This window comes from Dreissena polymorpha, chromosome 8, assembly GCF_020536995.1.
Source record: "Dreissena polymorpha isolate Duluth1 chromosome 8, UMN_Dpol_1.0, whole genome shotgun sequence".
In the NCBI taxonomy this organism is placed as follows: domain Eukaryota; kingdom Metazoa; phylum Mollusca; class Bivalvia; order Myida; family Dreissenidae; genus Dreissena; species Dreissena polymorpha.
In genome coordinates, this window is record NC_068362.1 from 84,679,270 (window position 1) to 84,695,905 (window position 16,636).

Here is a 16,636-nt window from a genome sequence, read left to right on the forward strand (position 1 = left end):
TCAAAAACCTTTTTTTCATTCTGATTGAATAATTTGCTCGCGTTACCTTTTTATTCCGAGATACACCCTCTAGGTATGCAAAAATAAAACGTAACTGTTTATGACCGTCCTATTATTTTTACCTTTTCATGAACAATTTGTCAAATTCCGTTATTGATATCTGCGAATCATAACGATATAAATGTAATCATCGATTAATGAATTGAATGAAAACTCGTATTAAGTTATTAATTTAATATATTAAACAATGTGTAGAGAGTCTGTGTTGAAAAGAAAGGTTCCCTTTCTGAACGGCAAAAACTCTGATATTGTGTTTTTCCTAGATAGAAGATTTATCATTTTAACAATACATTTTTTTTTATAACAAATACTGTTCCAAAAAACATCAATTTATAGAAAAACTTCACTAAAAAGGTTCATCAACCTCTAATTTCGAAATTTGTTTGCACATATCCAATATATTCCCGTAGATTTCGTGATGTTTGCGTCATAGTGTCATTCAAAACACGTGTGGTTTGTTGTTGATTTCCTTTGGTCAGAGGGACTGTTGAAATGTTCAAACAACTAATTACTTTTACGAATTTCGTATAAAATATAAAGTTTAAAGTAAATGCCGGACATTTGAGAGCACACTTCTGGTGCCTTTTTCGTTACTCAACATGGAAACATTTTATTACACATTTATAAAAGAATACCATCATCGGCTAATATAGCTTCTGTCGAAAGCATTATTTTCTAAATAATTTGTTTAACGTAAAGAAATTGCAAGCGCAAGTTGGATGGGCGTGGAGCAGTTTTGACCGTTCCAAGGCTGTATAATTATTTTGTCCTGTAGTGTATGGACATGGTAACTTGCCTTAAATAAAAAAAACTAACGGTAGTGTCATTACTCTTATATGTTTAAACTAGCAACATGATTTTTACGATACTTGTATATTGATATATAAAAGCAGTATTCATCTATCTAATTACATGTATTTACATGTCGTATGTAAACGTATTCATGTGCTATGTATAGGTGTATCTATATTGTACTTGAGATATTGTATGCCTGTTTTTCTAATACCTGATTCGCATAAATTGTATTTAGTTTTCACATTTTACATTCACGTACTCTAAATAGAATTTTTAGTTGATCGTTAGCCTTTAATTATTTTTATTCTCGAAATTATTATTTAGCTTATAAATATTATTTAAACTGGCTTTTGCTCTGCATTTTGTTTCGTGCAAATGTTAAATTGGTTAAATCAACGTCGAAAATAACCGTGTTAAAAAATCGTTGTTTTGTTAAACTTTAAAGTATAAAAATTGAACGATGTATATGAGGCTGGTACTATACTTTAACCCATTAAATTTAACTATTTTTATGTTCACCGTGTTTGTATTTGTATGTATTCATAAGTGGCTTCTAGACCTGTAAGTGTTTATAATGTGTATTGACAAGTGTTCACTATGGAATTCATATAAATATTTCTTGAGTTAACTTGATCTTTACCACACATAAATCACATGTATGTGCTACAAAGGAAACAACACAATTAAATCTATCGTATTTGGGCTGAATATATTGATCTTAAATGAATTGCATATGGTTCCTATTATGCCTGCAATTTCTAGTTTACGGTAGGTTGTTATCTAGAAATTACAAAGATGTATTGTAATTTGTACATCTCGCAGTTAATGTCTGCCTCGTGCTGGCAACATTTTCAAACCTGAAAACTGACATATGGTAAATCGATTACAGAAGCAGAGCAGAACTAGATAAATAAACTTTATAAACTAAACCGCGCTAACATCTGTTCTTTACATACGATATATTTTTTTGTGTGCATGCAATTGTATGTAAGATTGATACCGTACGATGTCATCGTTAATACTTATAAAAAAGAAAACATACCGTTTGTTTTCTCTCTGTTAAACATTGCCAGAAAATAAATTGTGTTTTCCAAATTTATTTTGCGTACCTGGACTGTATATAGGTTCAAAAAACAACAACAATAATTTGCAATTAAGCGTAAAGAAGCCTCTAACATAACATATGTATGAATACAACACACCAAGTTTGCCATTATGTAACATGCGCTTTTGACAAATTATAACGTACGCGAAACCAAAATTTAATAAATCTTCAAACAAAGAAGATTTATGTCAAAGTAAACTGTTACTGAACTGGAAATACGAGTATAATTCGATATTCGAGAATAATATACTTCTAATTATTAATACGGCTCATAGTTATCGGGGATAGATACACCAGACATTCATGGACAAATAAACAACTTCGGATGAACTGGCGGTAATAGAAACGACGTATCATCAATTGTTACTATTTTTAACGATAGGAAAGCCTTGGTAATACTTCAACCCACAGTGTATCGATCCCTTTAAACAATCGCTCCATGTGCATTGAAGAGGTTCTTTGACCATGAGCTTAAATGAGGAGATCCTGACAGAACCTTCAAAACGATATTTTTTAATCATGAAATATTTGGTAAGCACCGAGAAATATGTAGCCTTAAATATGAAAGGAAATGCATGTATGCCTTAAACATAACGTTTCAAAAGCATAGTTGTATGCACTTTAAAAATGTGTACAAAATATAATGTAACAGTTTACTTTAATGTTGTTGTAATGAGAATGCGTGTCACAGAGATGATAACTTGTCTTTATGAGCTGGTGATTGCAAATTACTAACTATGCTGCCTTTTGCCTTTTGACTTTCGCAAGACAAAGTGCATCCCATATATTATTTCAGAAATAGTCTTTTTGTGACTACTTATATTTTTTCTTCTTCAGTGTTTGAAGTACATGTACTGACATTTATCTTGTTTGTCTGCATTTGAATCTAATATATTTATTTGTATAAATGTGTACCGTGTTTTTAGACCTTTGGTACTAGTTATGAAAACCTCATATTGAGAAAATGTAATTTTAATTACGTTACACATTTTACGCTTTAGTTTGTTTTATTTTATGCTTTCCCGTGGTTTATAGAAAAATATCAGTTAATTAAAACTGATGATTTCACTGTTTGAAACAGTGAAAATTAACAGTGAAAATTATCGATAATTTTCACTGTTTACTGTGACATAACGTCATTTTTTACGAAAGACGTCGTTATCCCAGCGAAATTCTTTAGTTAAACTCTTCAACAATGTATATAACGGTAAAAAAGCATAAACTAAAAAGAAAATGTGTTGGATTCGGTGGAATATGTATTTTAATTCACTCGTGATCTTTGAAAAAATATATTTTCTCGTGGCTGCGCCACTCGTGAAAACATTATTTTATATGATCACTCGTGAATTAAAATCGATAATCCACCGAATCCAAGAAATATCATCTATTTAATTGCCTCTTATTCGACAGATTTTAGCGTGTATTCTTTTGATTAAATATAAGCTTGTATTCATGCTTCGACTTACTTTTTATAACAAAGTGTTGAATTTGCCTTTTTAAATTTAACTGTGTTAAGTAATAATTTGTATCGAAGAAAGCCTTTGTTGGTATTGAATCTCACTTCTCTGACACAATTTGATATCGATATTAACTTAATGCTAGTATTTATAGTTGGATTTAACTTCTCTTTGATAAAAAAAGTGTTTCTTCGTTCATTACAAATAACTTTTAATGGTAGAATAGCAGATTTGTTTTGAAAAAAAAACACAAAAAAAAAACACAAACATTTTAAAACAACTGACGACGAAAAATATAACTTATTTTGTAATAATTGAAAGCAATTGTGTTTCCTATTTAAGAACTCATTTCTGTTGTTAAATAGTAAAAATTAACAAATGCCAATTGGTTTTCACCGCTGGTTATTTTTTCTTACTGCATAACATCTAATTGTGTAACCTATAGTCAACTTCTTTGGATATGAAAGAAACACCTGGTTGTTTATTGGTATGTAACCTGAACAGTAGTTCAAACCGAAAGCGGCCTATATTAGGGTACGTTATACTTGGAAACTAATTTACTTCCGCCCATCAGTTGTTTAGCGCAGTCACATACAGACCAAGACGAACATCGAACACACCGGCGAATGTTTGTAATGTGCTTTCTCGAAATTTGTGTATTGATTGTACTTAAGCAATACATTTGGCAATTATAGCTTATGACTTTGCGTAAATTTTTTTTAATACAAAGTACTCTGGAGCGTCCTTGGGAAGATAAAACATTCGCCCACAGGATTAACTAACTACTGTACTGACACGTTCAATAGAATGGTAAGATACTATGTTTATATTTCATGTTATATTTTTTAATATGTTTAATTTTCATGTTATATATATAATGTACTTTGAACGTTAATGAAAACCAAAAAGCACGTTCTTTTCGCAAAGACTAAACATTTAGCAGAAGAACGTATATATTTGCCAAAGGTCCATACTTAGCAAACTTAATTTGTGTATTTTTCTTTATTTACGTTTATTTTTTCTAACTCACACTCTTTTCAATGAACCACACAACCACCAACTCAAATGTCTATCAACAACCCACCCTTCCATCATCCAACAAAACCACACACTCGCACACTCACTCAGTCTCAAACGCATACATACATTTTATTCAACAGAAATTTGGCATTTAACAATTTGTAAACTACAGTAAAACATTTTGCCAACTGACTGAAAGGTATGTATGAAGCCAGGTTCGATGGTTGTATGGTGTTAAATTCTCTAATTGGCCACGAATACATGAATATATGACTTAATAAAATGTGGTAAATAGAACTTCAGAAAAGATAATCAAATAATAAATTTAGTTTACGTCTAGTATAATGGCAGTAAACTATTGAACATATATATACAAATAAATATGTATTAACTGATTAGCTGAAAGCCCTCCCTCGTTTTTTAAATACAAGCCACTTTAATGTTTGCTTTTTATGTATACTAGTATTTCAAAGTCCCAGAATCCAAACAATACATGCCATCGCATTATTTCTCTAATAGTTTTAATTTGTGTATTGGCTTTTCATATATCCTTTATATGGCCATTAACAAACCGCCTCTGATTCAAAGTAAGGTTGTCGTCAGTTGCCGAATTTTGTACTAAAACTATAAGCTATCTCAGGAAAAGTGGGGATTAATAGACCCCCGTGATATGCTCGTAACTGAAAAAAAAACTGATTTAATCTTTTACAAACTTCAGAACGAGTTCTTCCTTAAATTTTGTGGAGATAATGTGAATATGTATCATTAATAAATTTCCAGTTCTATTCATTCTAAATCCGAACAATCTAAACTTTAACAAGGTCAAATTGTGTTTAAACCATGACCACTGTGCTGTCGAGTTGCAATATTTCGACAAAGAAGATAGAGCATATCAGTTTGCCAAACGTCACGCGCATCCTTTTGTCGATAAGCTTGCATATTTTCGTTCATATAAGGCTGTACTCGAATCAACAAAACAAACATTCAGTATTTTAGGACACTTACTCAAAATTTTCTATATTTTTTCAATACACCACTGATCTTGGATACAAAATAATATCTTTTACACCCATTACTGTTATGAAACTAACTTTAATACACGCAATAGGTAATATTTGTGTGTATCTATGGAGGACAGTACTGTTGTTTTTTTCACAAAGTGAGACTACAGTTCATCCACCAGGAGAGAAATCGGATTTTCAGAGCGAGATCTATAATTAGCAGATTTCAATTTACCATACACTTAGATAAAGCAAAAATATACACACCCAAAACAAACTGAAAAAAATAAAACAGTGGTTACTTCGAAGGAAATGTCAAGGAAATGGGCTTTTAACCGGTGAAAAGTTGCATAAAACCTCACACCTCCTAGAATTATTAGTTTTAGTGTTAACAAATATTAAAATCGCAACATGAATATTTAAACATTAAATCAAGAAAACTCTTATCCACTTCATGATAATTCATCTTATTCTGAATGCAAGAATGAAAGAAATATTTTAATTGTGAATCGTTTGGCAAATTTAGCCCATCAGTAATAAAAAAACACAGAGCTTCAAAAATTTCAATCATAGCATTGCGATTAAAAATAAATAAGTATTGTAAATCAAGTAGTTATTATAGAACATCACATAGCAATCATTCTGTTATAACATGCCTGCAAGATATTAATATTTAACAATTTAAACTTTAGAAATATTATCAGATTATAAATTCCGAAAGTCATGAACAAGCAAAAACGATATTCTAAATGGTAGTGGTGCTGATGGTCTTTGTATATTAATATGAATTAAAACAAATCTTTGATAATTGATTTGTTAAATTTGGAATATCCACTTCTCACAGGCAAAAAGCGATGGCAAGCTGGTGGTCGCGGCTATTGACTTTGGAACAACGTATTCCGGATGGGCCTTTTCATTTAAGCATGACTTTGAGAGGGATCCTTGTAAAGTTTCAGCTCAAACATGGACTGGAAACCAGCTGTTATCTCTTAAAGGTAAGTAGGCAAATAAGTAAGATGCAGTTACGTTCGCAAAAAGCTATGCCAGCAAATATAGCATTTTGAGCAAAATTAATGCAATACTTAACATCCTTACATGATTATTGCACTAAATGGTGAAGGAAGGAAAATGCTGAAATTACTGCACTCAATGATTGGAAAACAAAATTTTTTAGTATGGCCATGAATAAAATATGTTTTTTATGATACACATCCTTTGGCCCTACCACATTCACCTAAATTTAATAAACAAAATCTCTGTAAATTGCTTGAAGACTTAAAATCTAAATTCGTCTTAGTTCCTGCTGATCAGGCTGCTAATAATGTTATCATAATATGACGAGTGTTTTATGTTCAAACTATTTCACAAGAACTTTCACAAACTACATCATATTGTGAGTACAATAAGCAACCTAATGAAATTATTACCGTCCATATTGCCCAATGCATAAAGTTAAATGTAATAGTCAATATTACTGACAAGAAATTGCCATCACTTTACTGGATACCTAAGTTATATAAGACGCCATATAAAAGTCGTTTTATCGCTAATTCAGCTTCTTGTACCACCAAACAATTATCAGTGTATCTTACATCTGCATTGAGTGCTATTAGATATCATATAGCTAAATTTTGTAATAAAGTTTATGAAAATAGTAATATTAACCTATTTTGGTCAATAAAAAACACCTTAGAAGTTATTGATAAAATTGAAAATAAAAAATATAAGGTGTCACAGGTAAGTACTTATGATTTTTCGACACTATATACAACGCTTCCTCACGCTTTAATAAAATCCAAACTTGTTTCTTTGATTGAAAAAACTTTTGCAAGAGAGAAGTGTTTGTATCTAGCTTTAAACACTAAAACAGCTTTTTTTACTAATCAGATATTAGATAATTACATCATTTGGACTGGTCTTGACTTTTGTGCAGCACTTACTTTTCTTTTGGATAACTTGTTTGTTGAATTTAATGGTAAAATATTTAAACAAATTATTGGGGTTCCTATTGGTACTAATTGTGCGCCACTTATAGCTGACCTTTTTTTATATTGTTATGAAAGCGAATTTATGTTAGAATTATCTAAAACTAAGCAAGTAGATTTGATTAATTGTTTTAACCTTACTAGTAGGTACATTGATGACATACTTAATTTAGATAATCCATTATTTGAACAATATATTCACAAAATCTACCCAAAAGAACTAGTCTTAAATAGATCGTGTATATCCAATACAGACGCTGCGTATTTAGACTTACATTTAACTATTACTAATAATTTGATCAAAACTAGTTTATACGACAAACGGGACGATTTTAACTTTGAAATTGTGAATTTTCCGTTTCTAGATGGCAACATCCCTAAAGGACCTTCCTATGGTATTTACATTTCGCAGTTGGTACGTTATGCCAGAGCATGTTCGTGTATTAAAGATTTTAATGATCGTAATCTAATATTAAATTAAAAATTGCTAAAACAAGGCTTTTTGTATCATAACCTAAGAAATAAATTTGCTAGATTTTACTCTAAGTATGGTGATTTAATTTCAACATATAATGTTTCTTTAAAATGACATTTAAATAATGGAATCTCCCATCCATCATTTTACGGAGATGTTTTGAAGCGTGTCCGCAAATTAAAATATGTTAAACCAAATGTTCATATTAAACTTTTCAATTTAATTAACTTGTTTTTATCAAAAGGATACGATACTTATGTACTTAAAAACACGTGTTTGATGGTTTTCGATTCACTATATCTTTCTTCCCTTAAAATTTGGAATCATTAGTGATATTATAGGCATTTTTCACCGTTGAATAAAATTGTGTCATTGTGTCGTATGAACAAATCTGCATGAATACTACACTATAGGCATTTTTCACTGTTGAATAAAATTGTGTCATTGTGTCGTATGAACAAATCTGCATGTAAACTACATTTGGACTCAAATCGTACATCAAATCATTTCTGTCTTCAGTTGTCAAAACACCTATATACTGTTTGATTCCAATAATGTCGCTTTAATGGAATTACCATTTTTATTCATTTGCTTCTTAATATTAAATCACCTAAATTTGTTTTATTAGTAGCACAGCCCCATTAATATTTTTATTTAGTACTGCCCTTGGAATTTGTTCACGTCATTATGTCATTATGGATTTTTGTGACGTCATACGACCGACTTTCCCAGTTGTAATCTACATGCATAGGTCATTGGGTTTATAACGTTCCATTTTATTTATATTTTCTCTCTGATAAGCGTTTCTTGTTTGATTTAATTATTTTTAATTTTTTAGCAGTCACATAAACAACCAAGCTATGTAATATGGAGTTTTTACACCCATTATTGCTGCTTCTTCCTGTATTTACGCGATGATTATCTGAGATATTAACTCTATGATTCTATATTCTCAAATCTTTTCTATAAAGAAGGAATGTAGTTGACAATTGTTAATAGTTTTATTTGATCGTTCGTCAAAATGTTGTAATTCTGTTACTCTTGTATCTTCAATGCAATTGAGTAATTAAATAGTAATTAAATTGAATGCGTTTTAATTCCCTTTTATTATTGTTTAATTTGAGTTACAATGCTATGACGTTAAATTTTATTTACACTTAAATGTATTATGAATATTGCTGGGCCAAGTGTGAGGTTGAGCGCTCTATAACCAGGTTTAAACCCCCAATGCTTTGCATTGACCGTTCCAAGGCGGTGACCCCAGCTTTATTCATATTTTGTGTTTATGTTGGTTTGTATTGTGCTGTATTGTGCTGTTTTGTACTGTTTGGGCAATCGGTCACTTGCCTTAAATAAAGGACCAACTAATGGTTTTTAATGAAAATTCAATACTGCTCCAGCAGCTGGAGTTTCACTTCTTTATATTGTATATAAATTTAATACGTTACATACTTAAATCAATAGTTAATTTTTGAATGTGTAATTGTCGTGTCGTTTATATGCGTGTCAGTTGTAAAGTGTTTGTAGAATACAGCTGATCTTAACAGAAATGGTTTGTTAACATGTTTTGTTATATATGTTTCAAATGTATTATACAATAAAGACACGTGTTTTAATTGTTTCGTTTTTAATTTAAAAAAGGTAAACTACAGAAAGTCAAGTGTACTAAATATATGTTTCTTAAGCGTAAAGTCTGGGAATGTGGCCATTCCATATTTAGCATGGCCTTATTTTTTGTAAATAACGACACTACATTGTTGCCAACTACAGGAACTACATGACACAGGTGTGTCCACTTATTAACATGGAATACCAATACAAATCCGCAAAATGCTGTCATTCCAAATAATTGACCTCGATTCGTGTGTCAATTTGATGATATTCTTATGAAACAAGTGAACTAAACAGTACAATCTTGTTTAAACATCGGGATAAGTTGAGTTACTGATAAGGTATTTTACCCTGTACATCGTTTTAAATTTTACGCAATCAGATAAGAGCTTATCATGCCATGCTGGTACAAAGTAGGAAAACGTCAACTAGGGTTAAGGTCAAACACAGATCCACTGTTGTATTTTTTGTTGGAAGCGTTGTGTTTACTGTGAACTTAAGTGTAACAGTGTAAAACACCTATGTTACGTTTAAATGCGTTGCAATTGCAGTAATAACAATTATTTAATTTAATGTTCTCATTTTCAAAGCTCTGGTAAATGTCGATACAAACAATACATCTTAAACATATTTATATTATTTGTAAATAAAAAATGTAATTCCAATTTTCAAACTTTACCGTTATGTGTTTATGAAATGATTTGCTGCTAAATTCACCTTCACAGTTGACCGAAAAGATTCCTGAATGTGTCGGAAATAACAAGTGAAATTGTGTATTATATTAAAAGCAGAATATGACATAACACTATTAAAGTCAGGATTTTTCAAACATTTTGATACAAGTACTTACATGTCTACTTCATTTTCATTTGCGAACGATTAAGATCAATTTGTATGACATATAGGCCAAACGTGCGTGTTGATTAAACCGGATGGAAAAACCTTGGAGAAATTTGGTTATGATGCCGAGACATACTATAGCCAGCTTAGTCAGAGAGGAGAACATAAAAAGTGGTACTACTTCCAGAAATTCAAGATGATGCTTTCGAACAAGGTAAATTAATTATAAATACTTGTATACGCCTTATAATTCATTAAAACCAAATACCAAATTGATTGTAATCATATCAAACACAATGCGATTATATTTATAGCCAATACACAAAGACATGATGTTGGACGATGAAAGTGGTAAAAGCCTACCAGCCATTACCGTGTTCTCCTTGTCAATAAGGTAAGTCGAAGCTCAAAGTCAAACGGTGATTGAAACCAATGCCTCTAAAACATGCATGTACTCGATATATTAATTACACACATGAAAATATGACCAAAACAAAATGTGTTTGCTGCATTTGGCTTTTTACCGCATGCATAATTTCTCGTCTGCAAGAGTTTCGATTTGTTAACGAACCCAACTGGCAATTCAACGCGATAATATCGTTTCAAAATTGTCCGTTCACACTTACGGCCGTATGCTTAATTTTTTGTTCGTAGTGTAAAAAAAAATCCAGCAGGAATGTCCCTTTGAAAGATTTAAGGTCTGTTGTACCAAATTATGAAATATATTTCAAATACCAAATATGAGTGTCCGGAAATTATCAATTATTGTGTTGTGGGTGCATACGCTTACTTTATATCAAACGCGAAAACCTAAGTTGAATGTTAAATACTAAAATAACTATTTTACATATTTTGTTCTTTTTTATTTCGACAAGGGATGTCAAGGAAATAAAATTGAATCATAGACGATATGTACATTTTAACCGTTTTGACAAAAACTATATGTGTGGTCTTGATAGTTGTAAATTAGGCAACAAATAGGCTTTTTAAGCAATAACCATCTCTAGTGTTGTTTTCAGGTTCATGATCGATGATTTGACAAGTATGTCAAATCAACAGGTAAGCGGACTGAATCTGGAAGACATCTATTGGGTGCTCACTGTACCTGCTATCTGGGATGATTCAGCAAAACAGTTCATGCGTCTTGCCGCTCAAGAGGTAGCATGTTACCACTTTATATACGCCACGAGTTTTATGAATTGATATATATAAATATATATAATTAAGTAAATATTATAACGGTTGTTTGGCGTACTCATATTTCGTATTTTGAACAATTGGGAAAAGGAATATGGTTAAAGTCACACACCTTGAAATTAAATACTTGTTGATCAATACATATAGATGCAATTTGAAAGTGTGTAAAATTGTCATTAAATCTATAGCCTAGTTAGCAAGTAATTTATTATTTTTTTAATTTTAAAACCGAAAGTAGGATTTCTATACGTATACGTCCATTTCGACAAACGCGATTATTTTTAAGTTTTAAAGCGCAAAAAAGACGGATTTCTACCTTGTAACCACCAGATATATTTTAATCGGCATAGATAAAATTAAATCTACAGCCTAGTTAGCAAGTAATTTATTATTTTTCAAACGGTACCGCTTTTAAAACCGAAAGTAGGATTTGTAGACGTTTACGCACACAACACGGATTTCTACCTTTTAACCACCAGATATTTTCTAATTGGCATAGATAAATATGTTTCTTATTTATACTTAAATTTACTTTCATTTCAAGGTGTGTGGCTTTAATGTAACAAGTACTTTATAAAAATCATATTAGAGAAAGCCAACGCATGCTTTAGAGCAAATGTCAAATTTTCGACTTTGGTAGTAATATTTGATACCAAAATGCCCAATATGACCACAAGATTTATTTGACCATTATATTTAAATACGCATCAGTTATTTTGTACATGTAGTGCGAATTCAGACTTGTTGAAAGAGCGAAAGAGAGAGAGATAAATGGAATGAGAGAGAAAAGGGGAGAGGAGAAGAGGGGGGGGGAGAGAGAGAAGGGGGATGGAGAGGAAGAGAGAGGGAGAAACAGGGAGAGGGAGAGAGAAAGGGAGAGAGGGAGAGGGAGAGGGAGAGAGAGGGAGAAAGGGAAGAGAGAGAGAGGTAGAGAGGGGGATAGGGGGAGAGAGGCAGACAGACAGACAGTCAGGCAGGCAGGCAGGCAGGCAGGAAGGCAGACAGACAGACAGACAGACAGACAGACAGACAGACAGACAGACAGACAGACAGACAAGAGAGAGAAAGAGAGAGGGAGAGAGAGAGGGAGAGGGAGAGAGAGAGGGAGAGGAGAGAGGGAGAGGAGAGAGGGAGCGGAGAGAGAGTGGATGAGGGAGGGAGGGGGGAGGGAGGGAGGAGGTGAGGGAGGGGGAGGGAGGGAGGGAGGGGGGAGGGAGGGTCGGGAGGGAGGGAGGGAGAAATGCCACATATATGATCAAAGACGCAATCATGTTAAGTATTGGTGTTCGTTCTTGCAGGCTGGCATACCATGTGAAAAGTTATCAATTGCATTAGAGCCTGAGGCCGCTTCGATTTACTGTAGACACGCTCCAGTCAAAGTTGACGCCACTGCAGGTGGTATTTCGTCCTTCAAATCGGGCAGTAAATACCTGGTGTTAGATGCAGGAGGTAAGAAAATGTAATAGATATTTCTTGATGTGGGTGTATGATTGAAATTTATTTCACGATTGGTTTCAGAAACAAAAAAACGAGTGGCGTGGAAACGAGTGAAATTTTTACAGTTTTTGTAACCACGAGTGAAAGAAGTATTCTAACCTTCTTTTATAAAGTGCAATACGGGAATATACACGTCATGAAGAAAGCATTGACGTCATATGTTTTTTTAAAATGGCGTTATCAAAATATAATCTAACCAACGACATATATGAGTATAATAGAAAAAAATAATGTCATAATAAAACACGTCGTTGAAGCAAACTTTCCGTTTTTATGTGTTTCATGGATTTAAATTTCAACACGTTTTTTTTAAATATTCGACTCACATTTTCGTTTGTAAAGAAATGTCACTGACAACGATATACCGATGTATTGGATGGAAAAATACTGCAATATGTCTTATATTTTCAATCAGTGACACAAATAAAATCGTATTGACATTTTCACTGAATTTAAGCTATTTTCTTCAACAGATAAAAAAAGAAAATCATTTAATACATGAAGAAGCTTTCAGAATTTTGTAATGAAATCCTACTTCTATGTCTTAGTTCCCCAAATACATAAAAATAAATAAATCATGCGAATACGTACGAAGTTAATAGCAATATTTAACTACAACACATTAATGAAGTAAATGTGATAATACAATTGCTTGGGATAACTCGTGCAGGTCTCGAAAATAAGTGCCCATCTTGACCTGTTATCAACAGTGTTTTCTTTAAACAAATTGCTATGCTTGCAAGGGCCTATAGGTGCAGTAAACACAATATAAGTCAGATGACATTTTTATCACGTGGTCTTCATAATACTGAACTGAAAACTACACACAACAGAAAACTAAATTCGATGTTAAGTACATCGAAAACATTAAACTATGTAAATGTATCATGATAAAAAGAGGTATTTTAACATCTTATATCGGGGACCCATACAAACAAAGGGATGTGCAATTTCGCGATATCCAGTAACAACGCGAAAACAACAGGTGCGCGGGATTTGATAATTTCGATCGTTTAAACGATTACTTAATCAATAATGCGTCTAGATGACATCGATTGCGAGAGATTTCACTCGTGTATGATGTTATGTTTTTGATACACCACTTACTTGTTTAATAAACAAACACCTATTCATTCATATTTTTTAATAATAAATTATTTATTTGTCTTATTAACAAGCGGTTTGTCACATGTTCGGATGCATTGAAGAGTAACAATTTCCGTTTCTTTATCAAGGGTTCACTTGCCGTTGTATATCGCACGTATGAACATGTTCAATTCAAAAGATCCTATTTTAATTTATTTTAAATCTTACCCTTGTCTGAAATATTGACATTATCATTACCTGTCAATTGCATATAAATAAAATGTATAATTGTTCTTTTATCTTCCGAGAAAAAAGTTTATTATTCCGTTGTACTCCATTTGAACATAATATCCGTGGAAGTTACTGAAAATGTCTTATAAACATAACACTTTTCTTATGCTGATGATGAAGCAAAGAAAAAATCACATGCTAGATCCACCTTGCTGTGATACATTTGCGGAGTATTACTGTGTACAAATTTCGCGTTCATGTATTGAAAAAACATTATCAGAATATAAAGGTAAGGCAATTCAGAAAAGTCTTAAATCGTATATTTCTGAGTATAAATCAGTAACATATAAGTCATTGTATATGTGTTTTGGTATGATTATTATTATATCCGTTCAAATCTACAGAACAGGAAAAACGACATTAAAACATACAATATACATAATTTTGTGCAAAACACATTTTTTACAAGCATTGAATCCCGGCTAATGGTAAAATATACGTAATTGGGTCACTGAAAATACAAATTATTATATGCATGATAGGTAAACTTGGTATTATCCAAATTTAGTATCCTATATAAGATAACAATAAAATCATGATAAGACATGTAATTAACAATATATTCGTATCAATTAAGCTTAAGAAAATATCCATAGCATGTGAGCAAATCACATATTTGAACCAGATAGTGCACAAGTACCAATGTGAAATGTTAAATAGAACTTAATAATATGACTAACAATTTTCTGTTTATTATTTCAACAACAAAATACATAAATACCCTTTGACCTGGTGATGCAGTAGATTTGGTACATGTATTTAAAGCCTACAGCAATACAAAAATCTTATTAAAATAAAATACAAAATCACCTTCTTTTAAACTTTTTTTTTAAGTTTTGAAACTTAATATTTATCATGAGTTCTGTGAACACATTATTATGAACAAAATTAAATATATAGAAGTAACTTTGGAGTAAGCGAAGATTTTCATTGCGGGAATATGTTCATTTGTGAAACACTGCAACAGTTTAATTGATTCATTGGAATGTCTGAAAGACAGAAAAAAGACAGACAGATATAGATAGTTTTTTCAGACGTATGCAACAAAACATTTATAAATAATAAAATATACAAATTATTTTCTTATGTCACATAAGTGCAAATAATAACATTACATTATGTTACAAGTAATGTTAAAAACATCAACTACAAATAAACACAATATATGACAAGAACACGTAAGTTCTATCAAGGGGTGATGAAATCTATTAACCGTATTATATTTAAGATCGTAGTTCTTATGATTAAAGCTTCTTTTATGTTTTTCTTTCATCTGAAATTACTAATCTATAACATAAAACTAAATACTTGTGGAATTTATACACAGACAGATAACATAAAATATACGGATAATATATTTTTTCTTTACTCAGTTAAACAATTGCATACATAAAGCAACGTACTCAAAGTACTGGTGGAGCGATTTTGCTCAAATTGTGAGGTCGTTAAAACACTATACACCGTAATGCCAATCACCTTTTTTAAGAAAACGGATGGAAGTAAGGACGGGTGACAGGCTGTGAACATTATATGATTTAGCTATTGGGGTTAAATGTAAATGCTGTTTTTTTAAACAAGTCATTGTCGTATTTGCCAATTTATAGCTAAACTGCGAAGATACATTTACCCAGTTCCAAATTTAACATAGATTTAATAAAGACAAGCATTGCAGTAATTTCTAATGAGTACAGTGTAAGGTTTCTGGTTCTTTCTTGTCTAAGTACACGGGCCTCTGTATGTGTCAAAGTATAAAGTAAATCCATTTAGTAGCAAGTAAGATACGGCAAATGTTAGTTTTTGAGTAATTGGATACTAAAGGTCAATATCAACTAGGGGTCAAGGTAAAATATTCAACAGAAAGGTCTTGTCCAAACGGGTGTTTTGTCCAAGAATTAAGTAAATCCATTCAATAATAGGAAAAATAGTAACATCCAACGTGGAACTCGAACCTTAGAACCCGAGTTTATCTTTCTGGTGCTGTACCAACTGAGCTAGCCGGGCCGACACATTAGCCTTCGCAATATGTATTATTAAAATATCAAACAATTTCCGATAGCTTTGACATCTTCTGGTCAATTTTTGCAACGGAAAATACCGAAGCACTTCGTTACAGTGTTCGTGTGGCGCATTTATACTAATACTATGCGGTCGAAGCTATTTTGTTTGTGAATGCAAAATTTGGATGCAAAATGGTTAGTTGCATTAACGGACTTCTT

General features: G+C 31.9%; 2 protein-coding genes across 3 annotated transcripts in view; one reads left to right on the forward strand and one right to left on the reverse strand.

Moving 5' to 3' along the window:
- The window catches only part of LOC127841195 (bifunctional polynucleotide phosphatase/kinase-like), a 155,569-nt gene that overhangs the window by 50,398 nt on the left and 88,535 nt on the right, over window positions 1-16,636 (reverse strand). The window lies entirely within an intron of this gene.
- LOC127841194 (heat shock 70 kDa protein 12A-like) overlaps window positions 1-16,636 on the forward strand; it is a 95,655-nt gene that overhangs the window by 10,598 nt on the left and 68,421 nt on the right. The window contains exons 3-7 of the mRNA XM_052369860.1: window positions 6,283-6,433; window positions 10,415-10,563; window positions 10,664-10,743; window positions 11,369-11,507; window positions 12,845-12,995. Coding sequence (XP_052225820.1) covers window positions 6,283-6,433; window positions 10,415-10,563; window positions 10,664-10,743; window positions 11,369-11,507; window positions 12,845-12,995 — 670 coding nt within the window. The remainder of the gene's footprint in view (window positions 1-6,282; window positions 6,434-10,414; window positions 10,564-10,663; window positions 10,744-11,368; window positions 11,508-12,844; window positions 12,996-16,636) is intronic.